We start from the raw sequence: 16804 nt of genomic DNA, 5'->3' as shown, positions 1-16804 counted from the left end.
TTCTTTGCAAGCTCTAGTTATCTCGGCAAGACGTTCTACCCTCCCGGCACCCCCGCTCCAGGCGGCAGCACCATGCCAACAACCGCGCCCGCGCCGCCGCCCTGAGCGCCCTTCGAGACCGTGTCGGCGACGACCGCGTTCCTCGCCCCACCGCCGCCGCCACCGCCGCCGCCGCCGGCGGCGTGCCCGTTCTGGGCGTCGAGGAGGCTCGTGAGGCGCGCGATGCTCGTCACGCCGGACGGGTTGCGCGCGGCGGCGTCGGCGCTCGGGAGGCAGATGTCCGGGTGGTCGAGCATGACGAGGAGCGCGGCGGCCATGTTGGCTGCAGGTGTGGGAGGGTGCAAGGCTCGTCGGCTCTTGTCCCTCGAGATAGAGAGGAGGAGGGAGAGGGAGAGAGGGGGACGCACGACCGAGAGGTGTCCTCGTCTGCTCGAGGCGGGCGCAGATGGACCGCACGCACGAGCGCAGCTGCGCCACGTCGTCGCCGTCAAACACGCCGCGCAGGTGCTTGATGGCGAGCTCGCGGATGAGGGTGCGCCCGGCGACACCCCAGCAAAAAGTGAGGAACGGCGGGATCTGGCGAGGGTGGAACGAGGCGCCTGCGAGAGGGGGTGCGAGGACTCAGCGGCCGGTTCTTCTACAAGGTCAACCTCTGCTCGTCGACACGAGGGTCGAGAGAGACGAGGAAAGAGAGCGGGCGAAACCAGGCCGCGACGCACTGTTGAGCACCTGCATGTTCTGAAAAATGTTGCGGCACGCCTCTGCACACTTGACCATGCTCGGGTCGCCGTCGTCGCTCGTCGAGAAGCGCTCGTGGAGGAGGATGACGCTCGTCGCGACGAGCGACGGGCACAGGAACGCCTCGGGCTCGAGGAGCGTCACGAGTTGGGCCGGCGCCTTGCGCCCAAAGTTCTCGAGCGCCGACTCGAGCTTGGTGAAGGCGGGCCTGTGGGACGCGAGGAGCGAGGGGAGAGGAGGAAGTGAAGGGTTGAGGTGAGGGTAGGGAGGAGAGAGAGAGGTCAGGTCCGTGCGCTGGGTGCGGGGGTGCGAGAGGAGGTGGACGAGTCGACGCACGAAGCCCGGATCTTGGGAAAGTCGCTCGGGCCGAGCGCGCTGCGGTCCGGCGTCGCGTTGGCGAGCGCGGTCGTGCCTGTACGCCTTAGGCGTCAACTTAGTGCTCCTCGTCGGCCCGAGGCGGGAGAGGAGAAAGACAAAGAGGAACAACAAGCGACGCACGGTGGACGAACGTGCACACACGGTTCATGAGGACGGTGACCTTGAGGTTGATCTGGACGAGGCGAACGAGGTGCGGCGGGTTGAGCGAGAAGAAGGACGGGCTGTGGAGGTACAGCGCGTCGCGCGCCGTCGGGTCGTCCTGCGGGGCGCATGTCGAGGTCAGTCCTCTGCGCGCACGAGCGAGAGAGAGAGAAAGAGAGAGAGCCGGACGCACGCCACAGGGAGAAGCCGCCGGGATCAAGGTCGTGATGTCGCGCTCGTCGATGCAGCACGCCCACCCAGTCGCGGCGGCGCTGAACGTCTCGACCGTGAGGGCGAACCACCAGGTCGTGGCGCGCTCCATCATTTCCTCCTCGTCGCGCGGCGGCGTGAGGAACGTGCGGTGCGACAGGAACGACGACAGCGGGAGGTCGCGCGGCGAGTACGACTCGTGGTTGAGCCCGAGCGAGATGCAGATGCGCACGGCGACCGACGTGTCGATGTAGGCGCTCGAGAACCTGCACGAGAGGGGGCGTCAGTTGTCGGGCTCGCGAGAAAGAAGGAGGGAGAGGGAGGAAAGGGACGGACCGGCCGTGATACAGGTTGAAGCACGCAAAGAGGACGGCGGCCTGGGCGACCTGGAGGATGTTGCGCTCGGTGCGGAACCCGAGCGGGATCAAGACGTCGGCAAAGTCGGCGTGGTACTCTGCGGGGCCTTGAGCGCCCCAGTACCGCTCCTCGCCGTCCCACACCTCGTCGCCGGCGAGGTCGGTCGCGGTGGCCACCATGGCGTGCAGCAGGCTCTGCGCCGGGTAGTCGCGGTGCGCCGGGCCGAGCGCGAACGCGTCCATGAAGCGGCGCCGGCTGACGAGGTCGACGGCCTCGTGCGCCGTGTCGAAGAAGATGTACAGGAGGCGCTCGAGGAGGTGCGGCGACGGCAGGCGAGGGTTGCCCGGGACCGAGGCGGGAGCGGGCGCAGGGTGCCAGTAGGCGTTGGCGAACGACTGGGGCGCGTGACCCGGACCGGCGGTGGACGGCGACGGGCCGGCGACGCTCGGCGCGAACGGGTCGAACGGGGCCGAGAACTGGCCGTACGACGACACGGACGGCTGCGACGGGTACGTTGGCGGTCCAGGCGGGAAGCTGTACTCGGGCAGGGCCGACGTCGATGCGACAGGTGGTTGCTGCTGCTGCTGCTGGATCGAGGCGGCGGCGAACGCGTCAAAGTGCGGCAGGCTCGGCTGCGCGCCGTTGGTCGCGACGCCGTACGGCGGCGCGTTGTACTGGAACGTCGGGTCGTGGGCGTGGTGCTGCTGGTGCTGGTGCTGGTGATGCTGATGAGGCGCGGCACCCGCCGTGGTCGCGCTCGCCGGCCGCGAGTTGGAGGCGCCCAAGGCCGGCGACGCCGAGCTGTGCCCCGTCACCTCGACGAGTCGGCGTTCGAGAGCAGCTGCGCGTGCCCCGGACTGTCAGCTGAGACCGTGCGGGAGAGAGAGAGAGACAGAGAGAGGGTGCGCACCGATCTTGGCCTCGAGAGCTGCGACCTTGCCGCCGCCGACAGGTTTGCGGCGCTCCTCCTCGGTGTCAAAGTCGCACCGCATGCTGGACATGTCTCTGTGGGTGTGCGAACGGGTCAGCTTGGGTGCATGGTGAGGGGGCTAGGCTCGAGGGAGGGAGGAGAGGGACTTGCTGTCCTGCTCGAGCCGCGGCGTTGGTGCACGGCCCGCACAAGGGCTGGACGCCGTCGCCTGCGAAGTCGAGGGTCAGTCGTTGGGAGATTCCGAGAGTGCAGGAAGGCGGTGCGCACATCTGCGGCGAGGGAGCAAGGTGAGCCGGGTGCACTGCCACTGGAGGACGAGGAGGAGGTGCGGGCTCACTTGACTTTGCGCTTCCTGCACGGCCGACAGGCCTGCGAGCGGGTAGGAGGTGGGTCAGTGGGTGTGTCGGAGTGGAGCGAGAGGTAGGACGGACCCTGCCGCGACCGAGCGAGTTGGGAGGGTTGCGGGCATGCGATGAGGACGAGGGCGAGCCGAGCGGGTCGTGGTCGAGAGCGGGGACGAGCTGGGGCGAGTAGTGGCGGTCTGGAGGCATGTCGAGGGCGGCGTGGCAGCTCGACTGGCCAGTGCGAGGTCGGTGACGGGTGCAAGGGTCGAGCGAGAGATCGACGGAGGTGCTGCTCAGAGGTGGGGCCCTCCCTCCTGCGCGCACCAGCACGCATGCCTCACCCTGCACTCGCACGGGGCAACGTCGCCGTCATCACGGGCGCAGGAGCCGGCGGCATCGGGTTCCACGTCGCCCTCCACAGCCTCGCCCGCCTCGACCTCCACACCGTCCTCCTCGACAACAACCAGCACGCCCTCGACCTCGCCCACGACCTCCTCGTCGCCGAGCACATCCCCGAAACCCGCTTCACCACCCGCCTCGTCGACGTCTCGGACCCCAACCAGCTCGTCGACGCCGCCGACGCCGTCTTCGCCCAACATGGCCGCGTCGACTTCCTCCACCTCAACGCTGGCGTCGCCGGCAAGACCAAGACGTACGGCAGCGACATGCTCAAAGACTGGAACCGCATCTTCAACGTCAACCTCGGCGGCGTCACGGCCGGCTCGGCCGCCTTTGTCGAGCGCATGGTCGCCCAGGTGCGTCTCTCGCTTTCTCTCTCCTCTCTCGGCACTGCGACGCACGGCAGCTCGTCGAGCACGACGGCAGCCTGTCGAGCGCGCCCGGGTCGCCCTCGTCGAGTGACCACTGACCGCTCGAGCCCTCGTCACGCAGGACTCGCCCGCCCTCGTCGTCATCACCGGCTCCAAGCAGGGCATGACCAACCCGCCCGGGTCCGGCGGTGCCTACAACGCGTCCAAAGCCGCCGTCAAAGCCTTTGCCGAGGTGCTCGCCCACGACCTGCGCGCCGCGTCGACCAAGATCGACGTCAAGCTCCTCGTGCCCGGCTGGGTCCACACCAAGCTCTCGACAGGCGGCGACCCGCTCGCCGTCGACAACACGGCGCACAAGCCCCCGGGCGCCTGGTCCGCCGCGCAATGCGCCGCCGAGCTCTTCTCGCGCCTCGAGTCGGCGCCCAACGAGTTCTACATCGTGTGCCCGGACAACGAGACGAGCTCCGAGCTCGACTATGCGCGGTTCGAGTGGAGCGCTGGGGACGTGCTTGAGCGGAGGACGGCGCTCAGCAGGTGGGACCCGGCGTACAAGGACGAGTTTGAGCGGTTCGTCGCGCAGCGCGTGGGTCAGTAGCTTCACGACGTGCGACGAGCGCTTTCGGCCCCGTCTCTCGATATGTTGCGCGCGCGCGTGTGTTGAGAGATGCTCTGCAGTGCACTCGGGACAAAAAGGAGCTACGCCAAAAAGTCCTCGAGGAGCGCGAGGACGACATCGGGGCACTCGACCGCCGGTTGGTGCCCTGCGTCGACGGCGACGACGGTGGCGCCCTTGCTTGCAGTGAGGCACCCTGCGTGCCGACCGAGTCGAGAGGTGTCAGTGAGCGCTTGCCGCGAGTCCGCAAGAGCGAAAGGGGAGAGAGAGAGAGCGAGAACGAGAGCGCTTGCGCGCGCACGCACCCCTGATCGTCTCTGCCGCCTCGACGCTGCTGATCCGGTCCTCGCGCCCGGCAACAAGCAGCACGGGCGCGACGACTTGGCGCCAGTCGGGCTCGGGCGTGCGCGCGAGCATCTCGCACGCGAGGGCGTACCCCTCGCGAGACGATTGCTGCATCGCCGTGCGGACGAGGGCGAGCTCGGGGCGGGTCGGGGAGGGGCGGAGGTTCTTCTTGGCTGGTTGACGAGAGAGAGAGAGGGGGGGGGGGGAGAGAGACGAGTCAGTGAGGGGCAGAGAGGGCGCGCTCGAGCCTCCCCCTTTTCTCCTCCTCCTCCTCCTCCTCTCGCACGACGAGAGGCGAGCCCGCTCGACGCACCTGTAAAGTCGGCCATCTCGAACGTGCCCTTGCTCCTCGCCGTCGCAGCGAGCGCGAGCGACATCTTGACCGCCTCGGGATTGCCGGCGCGCGCGAGGCCCGGGCACGACAGGACGAGGCGCGAGACGCGGTTCGGGTGGGTGGCGGCCAAGTGGAGGGCGACGCTGTGGGACGGTGAGGGGTGTCAGTGATGGGCGAGCTGAGGGAGGGAGGGAGGGAGAGGAAGGGAGGAGGACGCACGTCGCGCCGAGAGAGTGCCCGAACAGGACCGCCTCGTCCTCGCCCGGCGCCGCATAGTCCAGCACCGCCACCACGTCCTCGACCAAGCCCTCGACGTCCATCCTCGTCGTCTCGCCATCAAGCGGGCTCTGCCCGGCGCCCTCAAAGTCGAAGCGCACGACCGTGAACCGCGACGAGAGGTCGTCGGCGAGCGGGAACAGGTTGGTCGACCCACCCAAGCCGTGTAGGGCGATCAGGGGCGGACCGCGGCCTGCCACCTCGACAAAGAGGGGGCGGCCGCGGATCTGGACGAGGGACGAGGGCATGTCGAACGAGAAGGAGCAAGCGGGCGAGGGAAGTCGAGGACGAGGGCGTGCGGCGACTTGGGATTCTGTCGCGAACGTCGAGCTGTCCTGCAGGCGTGCTTGGCGAACGTCAGGAGAGGGTCGAGGTGAGGAAGGAGAGAGAGAAAGAGGGGCGCACGATGATTAGACTCAGAGAAAGATGCTCGGCCGAGTCGAGCCGAGGGACGATCGACGAGCGGAAGGTGCGGCCGAGCGAGCAGTGAGCGACAGAAGCCGAGTCGCAGCTCGAGAAGAGAGAGGAGAAGCTGAGAAAGCGAGCGAGAGAACCTTGCGGCGCCGAGAGGGGATGGGTGTCGCGCTGCACGACCTGCTCGCCTCGTCCTCGCCCTCGCTCCAGCTACAGCGTCCTCGCGACCTCGACCTCCTCGACCGACTGGATGAGGTCGTCGACCTCCCACGCGTCAAAGTCGTCGAGCGCGATGCCGCACTCGACGCCCTTGGGGATCTCGAGCACGTCCTTCTTGACCTGCTTGAGCGTCGAGACGACACCTGCGCACGCAGAGACCGACGGGCGAGGTCAGGTCTCGTTCTCGTCGAGGCAAGAGACGCGAAAGGAGAGAGAGAGGGGGACGCACCGGTGTGGAGAACCTCGCCCTTGCGCACGACGCGCGCCTTCCTCGCCTTCTGGAACACGCCGTTCGACACCTTGCTGCCGGCGATGCGCTTTGGCTCCTTGCGGCCCTTCACCGAGATGTCGAACACCATCTGGACGGTCGCCTCGCCGTGCACGCGCGTCTCGATCGACTTGGGCAGGAGGTCGGCCGTCGCCTGGCGGACCGTGTCGACGAGGCGGTAGATGATGGGCGACGTGTGGACCGGGACCGGGTTGGGCACCTTGGCGGCGTCCTTCATGACGGACCCGGGCGCCTTGACGTTGAAGCCGACAATCGTGGCTGCGCGAGAGAGAGAGGCTCGAGCGTCAGGAGCTCGGACGACCAGAAGACGAGGGATCAAGAGAGAGTGAGAGGGACGCACCACCGACTGCTCGCGCCATGTCGACGTCGCCCTGCGTGACGGGCCCGACGGCCGAGCTGAGGATCTTGACCTTGGCCTCGGCGTTGCCGATGCCCTCGAGCGCGCCGACGACCGCCTCGACCGTGCCGCTCACGTCGGCCTTGATGACGAGGAGGAGCTCCTTTGGGCCGTCGGACGCGCCGACGAGCTCCTCGACGGCGGCGTCGCCGGCGTGCAGGACGGCGTTGCCGCGCAGGCCCTTGGCCTTGGCCTTGTCCTCCTCGTCCTTGCGGATCGCGAGGATCTCGGCCTCGCGCCGCTGCTTCTCGTTGATGACCTCGACGTCGCTCCACAGCTTCTCCTGCTCGACGCGCCGCAGCCGGTTGGCGATGGCGCGCTTGGCCTCGTCCTCGGTCGCGGCTTCGAGGACGAGGTCGCCCGCGGCGGGCAGGTCCTTCCACCCGGTCACCTCGACGGGCTGGCCCGGGTAGACCGACACGACGGCCTTGCCCGACGGCGGGATGAGGGTGCGGACACGAGCCCATGTCGTGCCCGCGACGAGCGACGCCGTGTTGCGCAGGCAGCCGCGCAGGACGAGGACGGTCGCGACGTTTCTGCGGGGGAGGGGAACAAGGTACGGGTGAGCTTCTCGCACCTCGTGACGAGGCTGCCGCACTGCTACGGGCAGCAGCCGAGAGCGGCTGGGAGAGAGAGAGGACGAAGCGCGACGCACCCTCGGCCCTTCTCGACCCTCGACTCGATGACCCTCCCCTCGACCCGGCCCGCCCGCTCGGCCTTGAGCTCGCGCACCTCGGCGATGGCCGAGATCGTCTCGACGAGCTCTGCGAGCCCTTGGCCCGTCACGCTGCTCACCTCGACGCACGGCACGTCGCCGCCAAAGTCCTCGACCTCGACGCCGGCCGCCATGAGCTCGTGCTTGACCTTTGTCGTGTCGACGCCCGGCTTGTCGCACTTGGTCAGGGCGACGACGACGCCGAGCTCGTCCGACGCCGAGCGGATCAGGCCAATCACCTCCTCGGTCTGGGGCTTGACGCCGTCGTCGGCGGCGACGACGAGCACGACGACGTCGGTGACGCCGGCGCCGCGAGAGCGCATGGCCGTGAACGCGGCGTGGCCCGGCGTGTCGAGGAACGTGATGGTCGGCTCGCCCTCCTTGAGCGCGGCGACGACGTCCTTCTTGGGCGACGAGGCCGGGGACGACGGCTTCTTGTTGTTGTTCTTGTCGGCGCGCGCGCGCAGGTTGGCGACCATGCTCGCGACGCCGACCTCGAACGCGCCAATGTGCTGCGTGATGCCGCCGGCCTCGCCCGCCGCGACCGAGGTGGACCGCAGCGCGTCGAGGAGCGACGTCTTGCCGTGGTCGACGTGGCCAAAGATGCCCGTGATGGGCGGGCGCGGCGACAGGAGCTCGGGGGGCGACAACGGGAGCGGGAACAGGTCGAACGCGGCGTCGTCGTTGATCTCGGGGTCGAAGCCAAGCTCGAGGGCGAGGAGGGACGCGTCCTCCGAGGTGAGGACTGTTGCGGCGGCATCTCGGTGAGCGGGACCGTCTCGGCGACGGCGCGCCCAAGACAGAAAGGCGAGAGGGAGACGTACGACGATCGGGTCGAGTGTCGGTGAGGCCCATGCCCTCGGCGGCGCGCTGCACTGTAGCTGCAGGGCGGACGAGGAGGGGTCAGTGCGCGCTTCTCGAGACGAGTCACGACGAATGTAAGAGCGGTGGGACGCACACAGCCGCTCCTTGAGGATGTTGACGAGGTTGTCGAGCCGCAACGTGGTCGGGAGCACGACCTTTTTGAGCTGCTTGGGCTTGCTCTTTGCGCGCTTGGACGGTTGGTGCCGCGGCGGCGGTGCAGGCGCCGGCGCGTTCGACACGCGCACCTCGTCGCGGTTGCGCTGCAGGCTGCGGTTGACGCGGCCGGGCACCATGCGCTCGGGTGCGGCTGCGGCGCCGCCTGCACCACCTCCTCCTCCTCCTCCTCGACGAGGTGCGCCCGCCCGCTGTCCCCTCGACGACCCGCCGCCATCGCCGCCCTCCGCCTCCTCCTCGCGCGCCCTGAACCTCCTGCTGCGCTCCCGCTGCTGCGGCAAGCTCGCGCCAATCTCGCCCACATCGAGCGCGACGCTCGCGGCGCTCCTCGCGAGCCGGTCAGCCGCGCGCGGGTCGGCGCGCCACCGCGGTTTGTCGAGGTTGGCGCTCTTGAGGCGCTCGCGCTCGCGGTCCTGGGCGAACCGCTTTTGCGGGCTGAGGCGCGAGGGGAGGGGCTGTGGGGCGCGCGACGGGTTGTGCGGCTGCCAGGGCTCGGAGGACGAGGCGACGCGCGAGGGGTCGGGCCCGGGGCGGGCGCGAGGGGGCCGAGGAGCGGGGCGAGAGGTGGGAGGGGCGAGGGACGGGGTCGAGGTGGAGAAGGAGGCGCGGGAGAGGGAGGGGAGGCGCGCGAGGCAGGTGCAGCCGCGAGGGAGGAGGGCTGCCGACATGGTGCTCGAGGCGGCGGGTGCGGCGAGTCGAGTAGGGGTACCTGTGGGTAGGTGGGAGTGTCAGGGGACTTTCTCGAGTGCTCCTTGCCCGCTCGAGACCCGGGTCGCCTCGCACTCGCGCCTCATCAGCTCTGGAGAGCTTCGAGGACGAGGTCACCCACCACTGGTCGTTACCGAGAGACGAGAGGGCTGGCTCGAACGCACTCGTGCGGTCAAAGAGAACAAGGCGGACGGTGCACGGCCAGGTGGCGAGACGCGAGGTCGAGAGGTGGATGAGGCGAGAAGGCTGTGCTCCTGGCGGAGGACGGCGACACCCGCAGAGCGCGAGGACGACGGGTCGGGCTTGCGTCGCAGGAGACTCGACGTGAGGTTCAGCAGTGAGCTTGAGCTAGTCGCGCCTGTCGAGGGGCGAGGTGCGAGGCGGACCTTGGCCCTCTCGCTTCTCTCGCTTGTCCACGTCGCAGCAGCTCGCCCCGCATGGCTCCAAAGCGCGCCCTGACTGCCTCGCAGTCCTCACAAGCCACGTCCTCTCAGCCCTCGAGCTCAGCCGCCCGCCCCGCCAAGCGCCCTCGCGTCGCCCGCTCCCCGCCTGCACCCTCCCCTTCCCTCGCCGCTCCACCCTCGAACGCCGCCCAGTCCGTCGTGCCCGAGACGCCCGACGACTCGCTGTCTCGACCTGCGCCCGCCCCTTCCCCACCCGCCGTCCCGCCCAAACCGCCCAAGCGCACCCTCGTCCCCGGCACCCTCCGCCGCCTCTCGACCGGCCACCCGACCCGCTCCGCCGCCCGCACCGACTCTGCCCTCGCCGCCACCCACCCCTCTCTCTCCCTCGCGACGGGCAAGCGCGCCCGCGTGCGCCCCGCCGCGACCCTCGCCGGCGCAAAGGTCGGCGGCCGGTCCAAGGACCTCGGCGACCGCGTCGAGCGCGAGGAGCTGTGGGTGCGCAGGGCCAAGGGGCAGGGGGCGCAGGGACTCGGATTTGCCGGGTACCTCAAGATGGGCGTCGGGGCGTTCGTCGAGCGAGGGTGCGTCGCTCGTCCTCCTTGCGCCTCTCGCTTGGCGCGAGTTCCTTCTCGCGCCGAGCGTGGACCTTGACGAAGAGCCGCACTGACTCCTTCTTCTATTGCAGGTGCACCTCCCTCACGGTCAACGCCATGGGCGCCGCCATCCCTCTCGCGCTCTCGCTCGCGCTCGCCATCCGCGACGCCGTTCCGGGCGGCGAGCCGCCTGCGCCCGCTTCTCGCGATGGCGGTGGGACCGACGGCGAGGACGAGGGTGAGGGCGTCGTGCGCATGCAGGTGCGCACGGGAAGCAAGACGGTGTCGGACGAGGTGACGCCGCTCGATGAGGTGCGTCCGCTCTCCCTCTCTCTCTCTTCCTCTTTCTCCTTCGCTCGAGGACTGACCCAGGATCGCCGCGCTTCCGCCATACACAGGACGAGGACCTCGTGTACCAGTCGCGGACAAAGAGCACGGTCAGCATCGAGCTGCAGCTCGTCGAGCCGCTGCTCGGGGCGCTCGGCGCGGGGACGGCGAGGGTTGGGCGACCGGCCGGCGCAGCGGGGAGCTCGAGACGGGGGAAACGGTCGGGGAGAGGGAGGGGACGGTGAGAAGAGGAGGAGGAGGAGCGTGCAATTGAACGAGGGCTCGAGCCCGTCGTTGTTCTGGCGACCCTCGTCGGCGGAAGCCCAGGCGCCGGCTCGCTTCTCGGCTTGAGCGTCTCTCTTCGCTTACCGACAGCGACTGAGCTCTTCTGTGCTGTGTCGCCAGCGACCCGCACCCGCACCACCCTACAGCAGCAGCAGCAGCCCGCCAACCCTCGTCCCGCGCGTTCCTCGGCCCCCCCGGGTCCTCGTCCCCGCTTTCGTCGACACGTCGCCCTCGACACGCACGACTTGCCCAGCACAGTGAGTCGACCGTCTCTCTATCGCACGTGGCTGCCCAGGTGTCGGCTGCGGGGCGGCGGTGGGCGAGCGAACGAGTGGGTGACGAGCCTGATGAGGACGGGCGGTGTTTGCGGGACGAGGGACGGCGGCGAGCCCGTGCGCGGCCGCCGTGAGCAGTGCAGAGCGTGCAGATGAGCTCTTGGGACATGCATGGCCTGTCCTCGGCCCCTCGCGACGAGTACTGACCTCGCCCTCGTTCCGCCCACTTCGCTCTCGCAGCCAGAGCCGCGACCGCCTCCTCCTCTCGCGCGCCAGCACCCAGCATGCTCGACTTCCTCTTTGGCGGGTCCTCGGCCACCAAAAAGCGCCAGCAGCAGCGCACGCCGCACCCGTTCCCCTCGTCCTCCTCCTCGTCCGCCGCCGCCTCGTCGTCGTCTACCTTCCCGCCCTCGAGCCCGTACGGCGCGGGCGCACACGGCGACGAGGGCGCGTACGACGATGTTGCGCTCGGAGGAGGCGACCTCGGCGGCGGCGGTATGGCGACCCAGTCGCGCAACAGCCTGTCGGGTCCGCCAGCGTCCGACGGCGCCTTTGTCGGCTCGTCGTCGTCGTCGGCGTCCTCGCGCGCACCGGCCTACCCGCCTCAGCAGCAGTGCCCGACGCACCGCTCGACGCCGAGCAACGGCTACTCGGCCGAGTCGTCGTACCCTCCCCTCCCGTCTTTCTCGCGCCCCTCGTCGTCGGCCTCGACCCCGAGCGGCGGCTCGTCGCGCTCCCCTCCCCTGCACGCCACTTTCGCCCGCCTGCGCGCCCTCCTCGCCGAGCAGTCGCCCTCGCTCGCCGACACGCTCTCGTCCCCACTCTCGTCGCACGTCGACCCGGCCCTGTCGAGCCTGCGCGCCGCCCTCGCGCCCTACGAGCTCCCGCGCGCCGTCGTCGACTCGTACCTCGAGCACGACGGCCAAGAGCTCCTGTCTGCCGCGTCGAGCGGCGGCGGCGCGGCGGGCGGCGCACGCGTCGGCGGCCTCGGCCTCGTGTACGGCCTGTGGTGGATGCCGCTCGACCAGGTCGAGCAGGAGTGGCGCTTCTGGCGCACGCTCGAGGACGCCGGCGGGCTCCAGGGCGCCGGGCTCGGAGGCGACGCGTTTGGCGCGAGCGCGGCACAGCAGGACGGGCGGCGCAGGAGGGGCGGCCGCGCGCACCCGTACGTCGCCGACGAGGAGGAGATTGGCGGGCGCGGCGTCGGGGGAGGAAAGGACGGCAAGGGGTGCGACGTGCCCGGCATGGGCTCGTTCCCGGACGGCTGGGTCCGCAAGCGCTACTCGCACCCCGGGTGGCTCCCGCTCCTCACCGACCGATGCGGCAACTACATCGGCGTCGACCTCGACCCTCCCCCTCCTCCTGGTCCTCCCGCCGCCGGCACCACCACCTCGCCCTCGTCCTCGGCCTCGGCGTCGCACGCCGCACCCGGCGCTCCCGCCGCCAAGGCGCGCACGTACGGCCAGCCCGGCCAGGTGATCGCGTTCGGGCGCGAGATCGACGACAAGGTCGTCCTCTTCCCCGGCGACGGCCCCGCAGGTTGGGCCCGGTTCCTCGCCGCGTTCGTCGACGACGTCGAGCGGGGCGAGTTTGCGCGACTCGGCGAGCGGCTCGCGGCGGGTGGCGAGGGCGCGGCGGGCGCGGGCGACGACGACGAGTGGGACGAGGAGCGCGCGTCGTCGGCGGTGCAGAGGGGCAAGGCGGCGCGGCGCGACAGCGCGAGCGATGGGAGCGGCAGTGACGACGACTGGCGCGGCGCGCAGGACGACGGGCTCGGCGACAGGGGCTACTTCGAGACGGGCGTGTACGGCGAGGAGGTCGTCGGCTCGGGCCCGGGCGCTCGCAGTGCCCAGACCTGGTGCGTCCCCTCGCTCTCTCTCTCTCCCTCTACATTCAGCTCACTGACCCGCCTCCTCGACGTCGCGCAGGGTCGTTCGCACCGAGTACCGCCGGCTCGCCGCCAAGCTCGACCTGTCGGGCGGCGTCATCGGCATCCTGTGCGAGCGCAGCCGCCGCAAGTGGCGCTCACTCGGCGTCGGCTCGTCGGTCCCTCAGCCGCGCGGCATGCTACCCATGCGCGTGCCGGGCCGAGCGCCGTCCCAGCCGCTGTCGGTCGCGGTCCGAGCGTCGTCGGCGACCGGGATCGAGGCGCACGACGACGACGACGACGACGACGAGCCCGAGTCGGCGACGACTGAGCGCCCTGCCCTCGCTCCGCCCATCCCCATCGTCAACGAGACCGACATCCACCCTGCCGCCTCGTCGAGCGTCGAGCTCGTCCTCTCGCCGCCGTCGCCGACCGCCCCACTCGTCGACCTTCCACCGCTGCCGCCCTCACGCACGTCGCACGACTCGGCGCGCTCGCACGCGAGCAGCAGGGGCAGCGTCGCAGGCGGCGACGGCTACTTGCGCGACCCGCCGCGCTCGCCCCGGTCGCCCCGGCGCGCGCTCGCGTACCAGCAGCAGCAGCAGCAGCAGCGTCACGCTCGCCGCCCGCCGCCGCCTCCTCCCGCCGCACTCGACCTGCCCACCTTCGTCGACCTCGACTTTACCGACGTCGGCGGCAGCGGCGCGTCGAGGACCGACGGCGGCACGACCGCGGCCGGCGTTGTGCCCAAGGCGAGCTGGCTCCTCTCGTCGGCGACCGACGGGCGCGACGCGCTCGCCAACGCGGGCACGGCGGCGCTCGGTCGCCTCAGCATGAGCTCGAGCAACGGAGGCGGCGCGCGCTCGCCGACGCTCCTGCCCGTCGCGCTCAGTCGCGCAGAGAGCGACGAGCAGTACCACCACCAGCAGGCGCACGCGCAGCGCGGGATCGCGCTCACTGAGCGAGGGAGCTCGAGCAGGACGGCGCTTGTGGGCGCCGAGGGCGGCGCGATGAGCCCGACGGACCTCGAGGGCGGCGAGGGCGGCGGGAGCGGTGGGTCGCCGGTCGGAGCGAGCCCGGTCGAGCGGGTCCAGGTCGTCAGCCACCGGGCATAGAGCGAGGGGCAGGGCTCCTCCAGTCGTCGTCGGACAATGATACAGACACTTTCTCTCGTTCCCTGTTTCTCGTCGTCGTCGCGCCGGTCGCGGCTTGCTCGCGCTCGAGCCTCGGCTTCTCGCTGAAGCGCTCGCCGTCGCTGCTCTCGCTCTCTCTCTCTAGTCCTCTCAGACGCACTCGCTCGAGTATTGTGCTGGGCTCGTGTACAGTGCTAAGAGCGCCAGGGCCTCTACAAGACGCGGTCCTCGAGAAAGGCGAGCCGCTCCTGCGCTCGCTCCTCGTCACGCCACCGCCGAAAGTCGTGCCCCATCGCACGGAAGAGCTCCTCGACCGTGCTCCTGACGCCAACCTGACTGTTGCTCAGGGCGCAGAATATTTCGGCCCACGGCTCGAGCGGACCCTGCGCACGCTCGCGCTCAAGGGTGCGACGATGGACCTCGCGCGCTCGGTCGAGGAAGAGGGGGTGGCCAAAGCCCGTCGCGATGATGCATGACCAGCTTCCCTTGAGCTGGTGCAGGTCCTCGGCGTATTTGGCGACGTGCAGGATCCCGCACTCGGTGACTCGGCGGTGAAGCTCGAAAGCGGAGTAGGCCTGCGAGCGAGAACCAAGGCGAGTGAGCGACCGCGCCGCACACGACGACGATGGAAAGCTCACGAGCTCGGCGACTTGCTCGTACGTGCCGCGTTGCGCGGTGGTCGGGTCCTCGACGAGCTTGGCGAAGGGAACGACCTTGTCGACGAGGTCTTCGAGGACGACGCCGACGACGTCGTTGCCGTCGGGGAGGCGGAACATGTAGAACCCGTAGCAGAAAGGAACGTCTCGCCCTTGATACGCCGAGAGGTCGCTGCGGCGAGAGGCAAAGCGTCAGGATGCGGATCCTGCCGAAGGAGAGAAAGCGGCGCGACGCACCGGTACGCTCTCGACTCGCACGCCTCGGCGTGACGCGCCGGCCACCAGAAGAAGACTTCTTGCTCGACATCTGGCCACTCGTCGCCGTCGGGAAAACGAAAGAGGGCCTGGTGGTAGAGCTTGAGGACGACTCGCCCGACCTCGCGCCCTTGCCCGTCGACCGCCTCGCAGCGCCAAACTTGCGACCACTGGTCGGCGCCCGTCTGCAGGCCATCGACGAGGCGGAGCGACCAGCCGCGACCTGACTGGGCCGGCGAGTCGTGGGCGAGAAGGGCGGCGAGGAGCGGGCGAGGCTCGTGCGGCGAAGGGAGCGGCGTCGTCGGGCGAGGGTAGTCCGCAGGAGGGAGCGACTCGGGGTGCAGGTTCGGCCCTTGCCAGCTGAGCGAGTTGCCCGGCTCCAGCGGGTGGTCGAGGGCGTGCGCTCGCAGCGCTTCGAGCTCGTCGAGCTGCTTCTCGGTCGGCCGGTCGAGGTAGAAACCCACGTAGTCGTCGGCGGAGGGGTTTGCCGAGGCCATCTGGTGAACAGGGAGAGAGAGAAGCAGCAGCAGCGTGGAAAGCGACGCTCGTGCGAGCCAGAGCGGGGCGCGAGCGAGAGGCAGCACGCCGAGGAGGGCCGTGCGGGTGGAGCGCCGAGAGGCAACGCGCGTAACGATCGTTTGCCCCGGACGCGCACGCGTTTACGATCGAAGTTCGAGTAGCGGCTCAACAGGACGAGTGGCTGCGCAAGCTCCAGCTGTTCGTCGTCGTTGTCCACAGCCGGCGGCCTTCCGAAGTGGAGGAGAGAAAGGCGCGTCCTCGTCTGCACCGGCGGATCGCTGCATGCTTCGCGTCGGCTTGTCCACCGATTGACAGAGAGTCCTGCCCGACCCCGACGGACCGGCGTGCGCGTCTGAGGCGGACGAACGCCGCGCTTTCTCCCCCGTCGTCCGCGGGAGCCGAACTTGTCGAGCTCGTCGTCGCGCCTTTTCTCACTTTCTCGCTCTATCGAGTCTCGTCCTGAGCATGTCCGACGCAGACAACCGCCTGGCGAGCGTACGACCCAGCACGAGTGCGTCCCGCAACGGTACCGCGAGCGGCCTGAGCGTCGGTCGGCGTTCGTCCCCACTCGTCAGCGCCCTCTCCTCGCTCTTTCCGCGAGCCAGAGGGCAAGTGCGCGCTGTCGTACTATACTCGCCTGGACACCGTCGAGCTGTGCAACGACCAGCACGATCAGCAGTCGAGTATCACGAGGTGCGCTCCTCCTCTTCTCTCGAGAAATCTCCAAATCGTTTCGTTGGCTCCCTCTCTCCAGTCGGTCAAGAGCGGGATCGCGCTTAGCGAGCTTCGAGGTTTTCTTCGCAACAAGCCGGGCTTCGCGATCGGCACCACCCTCTCGGTCCTCCTGCAGCCCCGTCTGCGCTGTGACGTGTCGCACACCGCCAGCACGGCCCGCCTGTCGAAGCAGCTCGCGCAGAGCCGCTATAACAAGGAGTACTACGTGCAGCCCAAGCTGGTCGGGCGCGAATGGCCGTCGGCGCGAGCTCTGTCGGACGAGGTCCACTTTGTCCACGCCGCCCGCAAGCTCGACTCTCCTCCTCTGACGCAGAGCCGCCGCATTCTCGACAACGAGGCCGACGCCTCGTGCAGCCCTTTCCTTTGTCCTCCCAATCGAGTGTCCCTTGGCCTGACCTCCCTCGCGTACCTGTCTGTCCTTCCCGCAGCAATGCCTTCGTCTCGAACGTCCTCAACCCGGCCCTCGCCGTCCTGCAACACTTTCTCGCCGAGCACCTGCGCCAGCACTTCGAGATCGTCCTCCTCAGCGAGGTCGTTG

General features: G+C 69.6%; 7 protein-coding genes across 7 annotated transcripts; 3 read left to right on the top strand and 4 right to left on the bottom strand.

Annotated features, from left to right (window-relative positions):
• Positions 1-35: 35 nt before the first annotated feature.
• Positions 36-3306, bottom strand: RHOBADRAFT_51470 (uncharacterized protein; the record flags this gene model as incomplete). The annotated part of the gene is made up of 11 exons (XM_018415856.1): positions 36-322; positions 408-599; positions 720-946; positions 1075-1150; positions 1237-1375; positions 1451-1733; positions 1804-2665; positions 2735-2829; positions 2945-2963; positions 3023-3124; positions 3198-3306. The coding sequence occupies 11 exons, from the start codon at positions 3304-3306 to the stop codon at positions 36-38; spliced, it is 2391 nt and encodes a 796-aa protein (XP_018273692.1).
• A 131-nt stretch (positions 3307-3437) lies between these two features.
• RHOBADRAFT_24171 (uncharacterized protein) lies at positions 3438-4507 on the top strand. Its single transcript, XM_018412633.1, has 2 exons — positions 3438-3854; positions 3991-4507. Exons 1-2 carry the CDS (start codon positions 3765-3767, stop codon positions 4462-4464), a joined length of 564 nt encoding a protein of 187 aa, XP_018273691.1. The 5' UTR covers positions 3438-3764; the 3' UTR covers positions 4465-4507.
• A 58-nt stretch (positions 4508-4565) lies between these two features.
• On the bottom strand, positions 4566-5690 carry RHOBADRAFT_51468 (uncharacterized protein; the record flags this gene model as incomplete). Its single annotated transcript, XM_018415855.1, has 4 exons — positions 5381-5690; positions 5141-5304; positions 4788-5000; positions 4566-4678 (listed from the first exon to the last, which is right to left on the bottom strand). Exons 1-4 carry the CDS (start codon positions 5683-5685, stop codon positions 4566-4568), a joined length of 795 nt encoding a protein of 264 aa, XP_018273690.1. The 5' UTR covers positions 5686-5690.
• A 311-nt stretch (positions 5691-6001) lies between these two features.
• RHOBADRAFT_33799 (uncharacterized protein) lies at positions 6002-9047 on the bottom strand. Its single transcript, XM_018413146.1, has 7 exons — positions 8430-9047; positions 8296-8352; positions 7948-8216; positions 7412-7851; positions 6700-7292; positions 6300-6617; positions 6002-6213 (listed from the first exon to the last, which is right to left on the bottom strand). The coding sequence occupies exons 1-7, from the start codon at positions 8626-8628 to the stop codon at positions 6062-6064; spliced, it is 2028 nt and encodes a 675-aa protein (XP_018273689.1). The 5' UTR covers positions 8629-9047; the 3' UTR covers positions 6002-6061.
• A 607-nt stretch (positions 9048-9654) lies between these two features.
• RHOBADRAFT_51466 (uncharacterized protein) lies at positions 9655-11087 on the top strand (the record flags this gene model as incomplete). Its single annotated transcript, XM_018415854.1, has 4 exons — positions 9655-10202; positions 10307-10526; positions 10613-10672; positions 10947-11087. 4 exons carry the CDS (start codon positions 9655-9657, stop codon positions 11085-11087), a joined length of 969 nt encoding a protein of 322 aa, XP_018273688.1.
• Positions 11088-11385: 298 nt separating this feature from the next.
• RHOBADRAFT_51465 (uncharacterized protein) lies at positions 11386-14143 on the top strand (the record flags this gene model as incomplete). Its single annotated transcript, XM_018415853.1, has 2 exons — positions 11386-12959; positions 13030-14143. 2 exons carry the CDS (start codon positions 11386-11388, stop codon positions 14081-14083), a joined length of 2628 nt encoding a protein of 875 aa, XP_018273687.1. The 3' UTR covers positions 14084-14143.
• A 170-nt stretch (positions 14144-14313) lies between these two features.
• Positions 14314-15509, bottom strand: RHOBADRAFT_51464 (uncharacterized protein; the record flags this gene model as incomplete). The annotated part of the gene is made up of 3 exons (XM_018415852.1): positions 14314-14676; positions 14740-14929; positions 14995-15509. The coding sequence occupies 3 exons, from the start codon at positions 15507-15509 to the stop codon at positions 14314-14316; spliced, it is 1068 nt and encodes a 355-aa protein (XP_018273686.1).
• Between the last annotated feature and the right edge of the window lie 1295 nt (positions 15510-16804).

Source organism: Rhodotorula graminis (assembly GCF_001329695.1).
Source record: "Rhodotorula graminis WP1 unplaced genomic scaffold RHOBAscaffold_2, whole genome shotgun sequence".
Classification (NCBI taxonomy): Eukaryota; Fungi; Basidiomycota; class Microbotryomycetes; order Sporidiobolales; family Sporidiobolaceae; genus Rhodotorula; species Rhodotorula graminis.
Note: the sequence above shows the minus strand (reverse complement) of the source record. Positions and strands in the feature narration are given on the sequence as shown.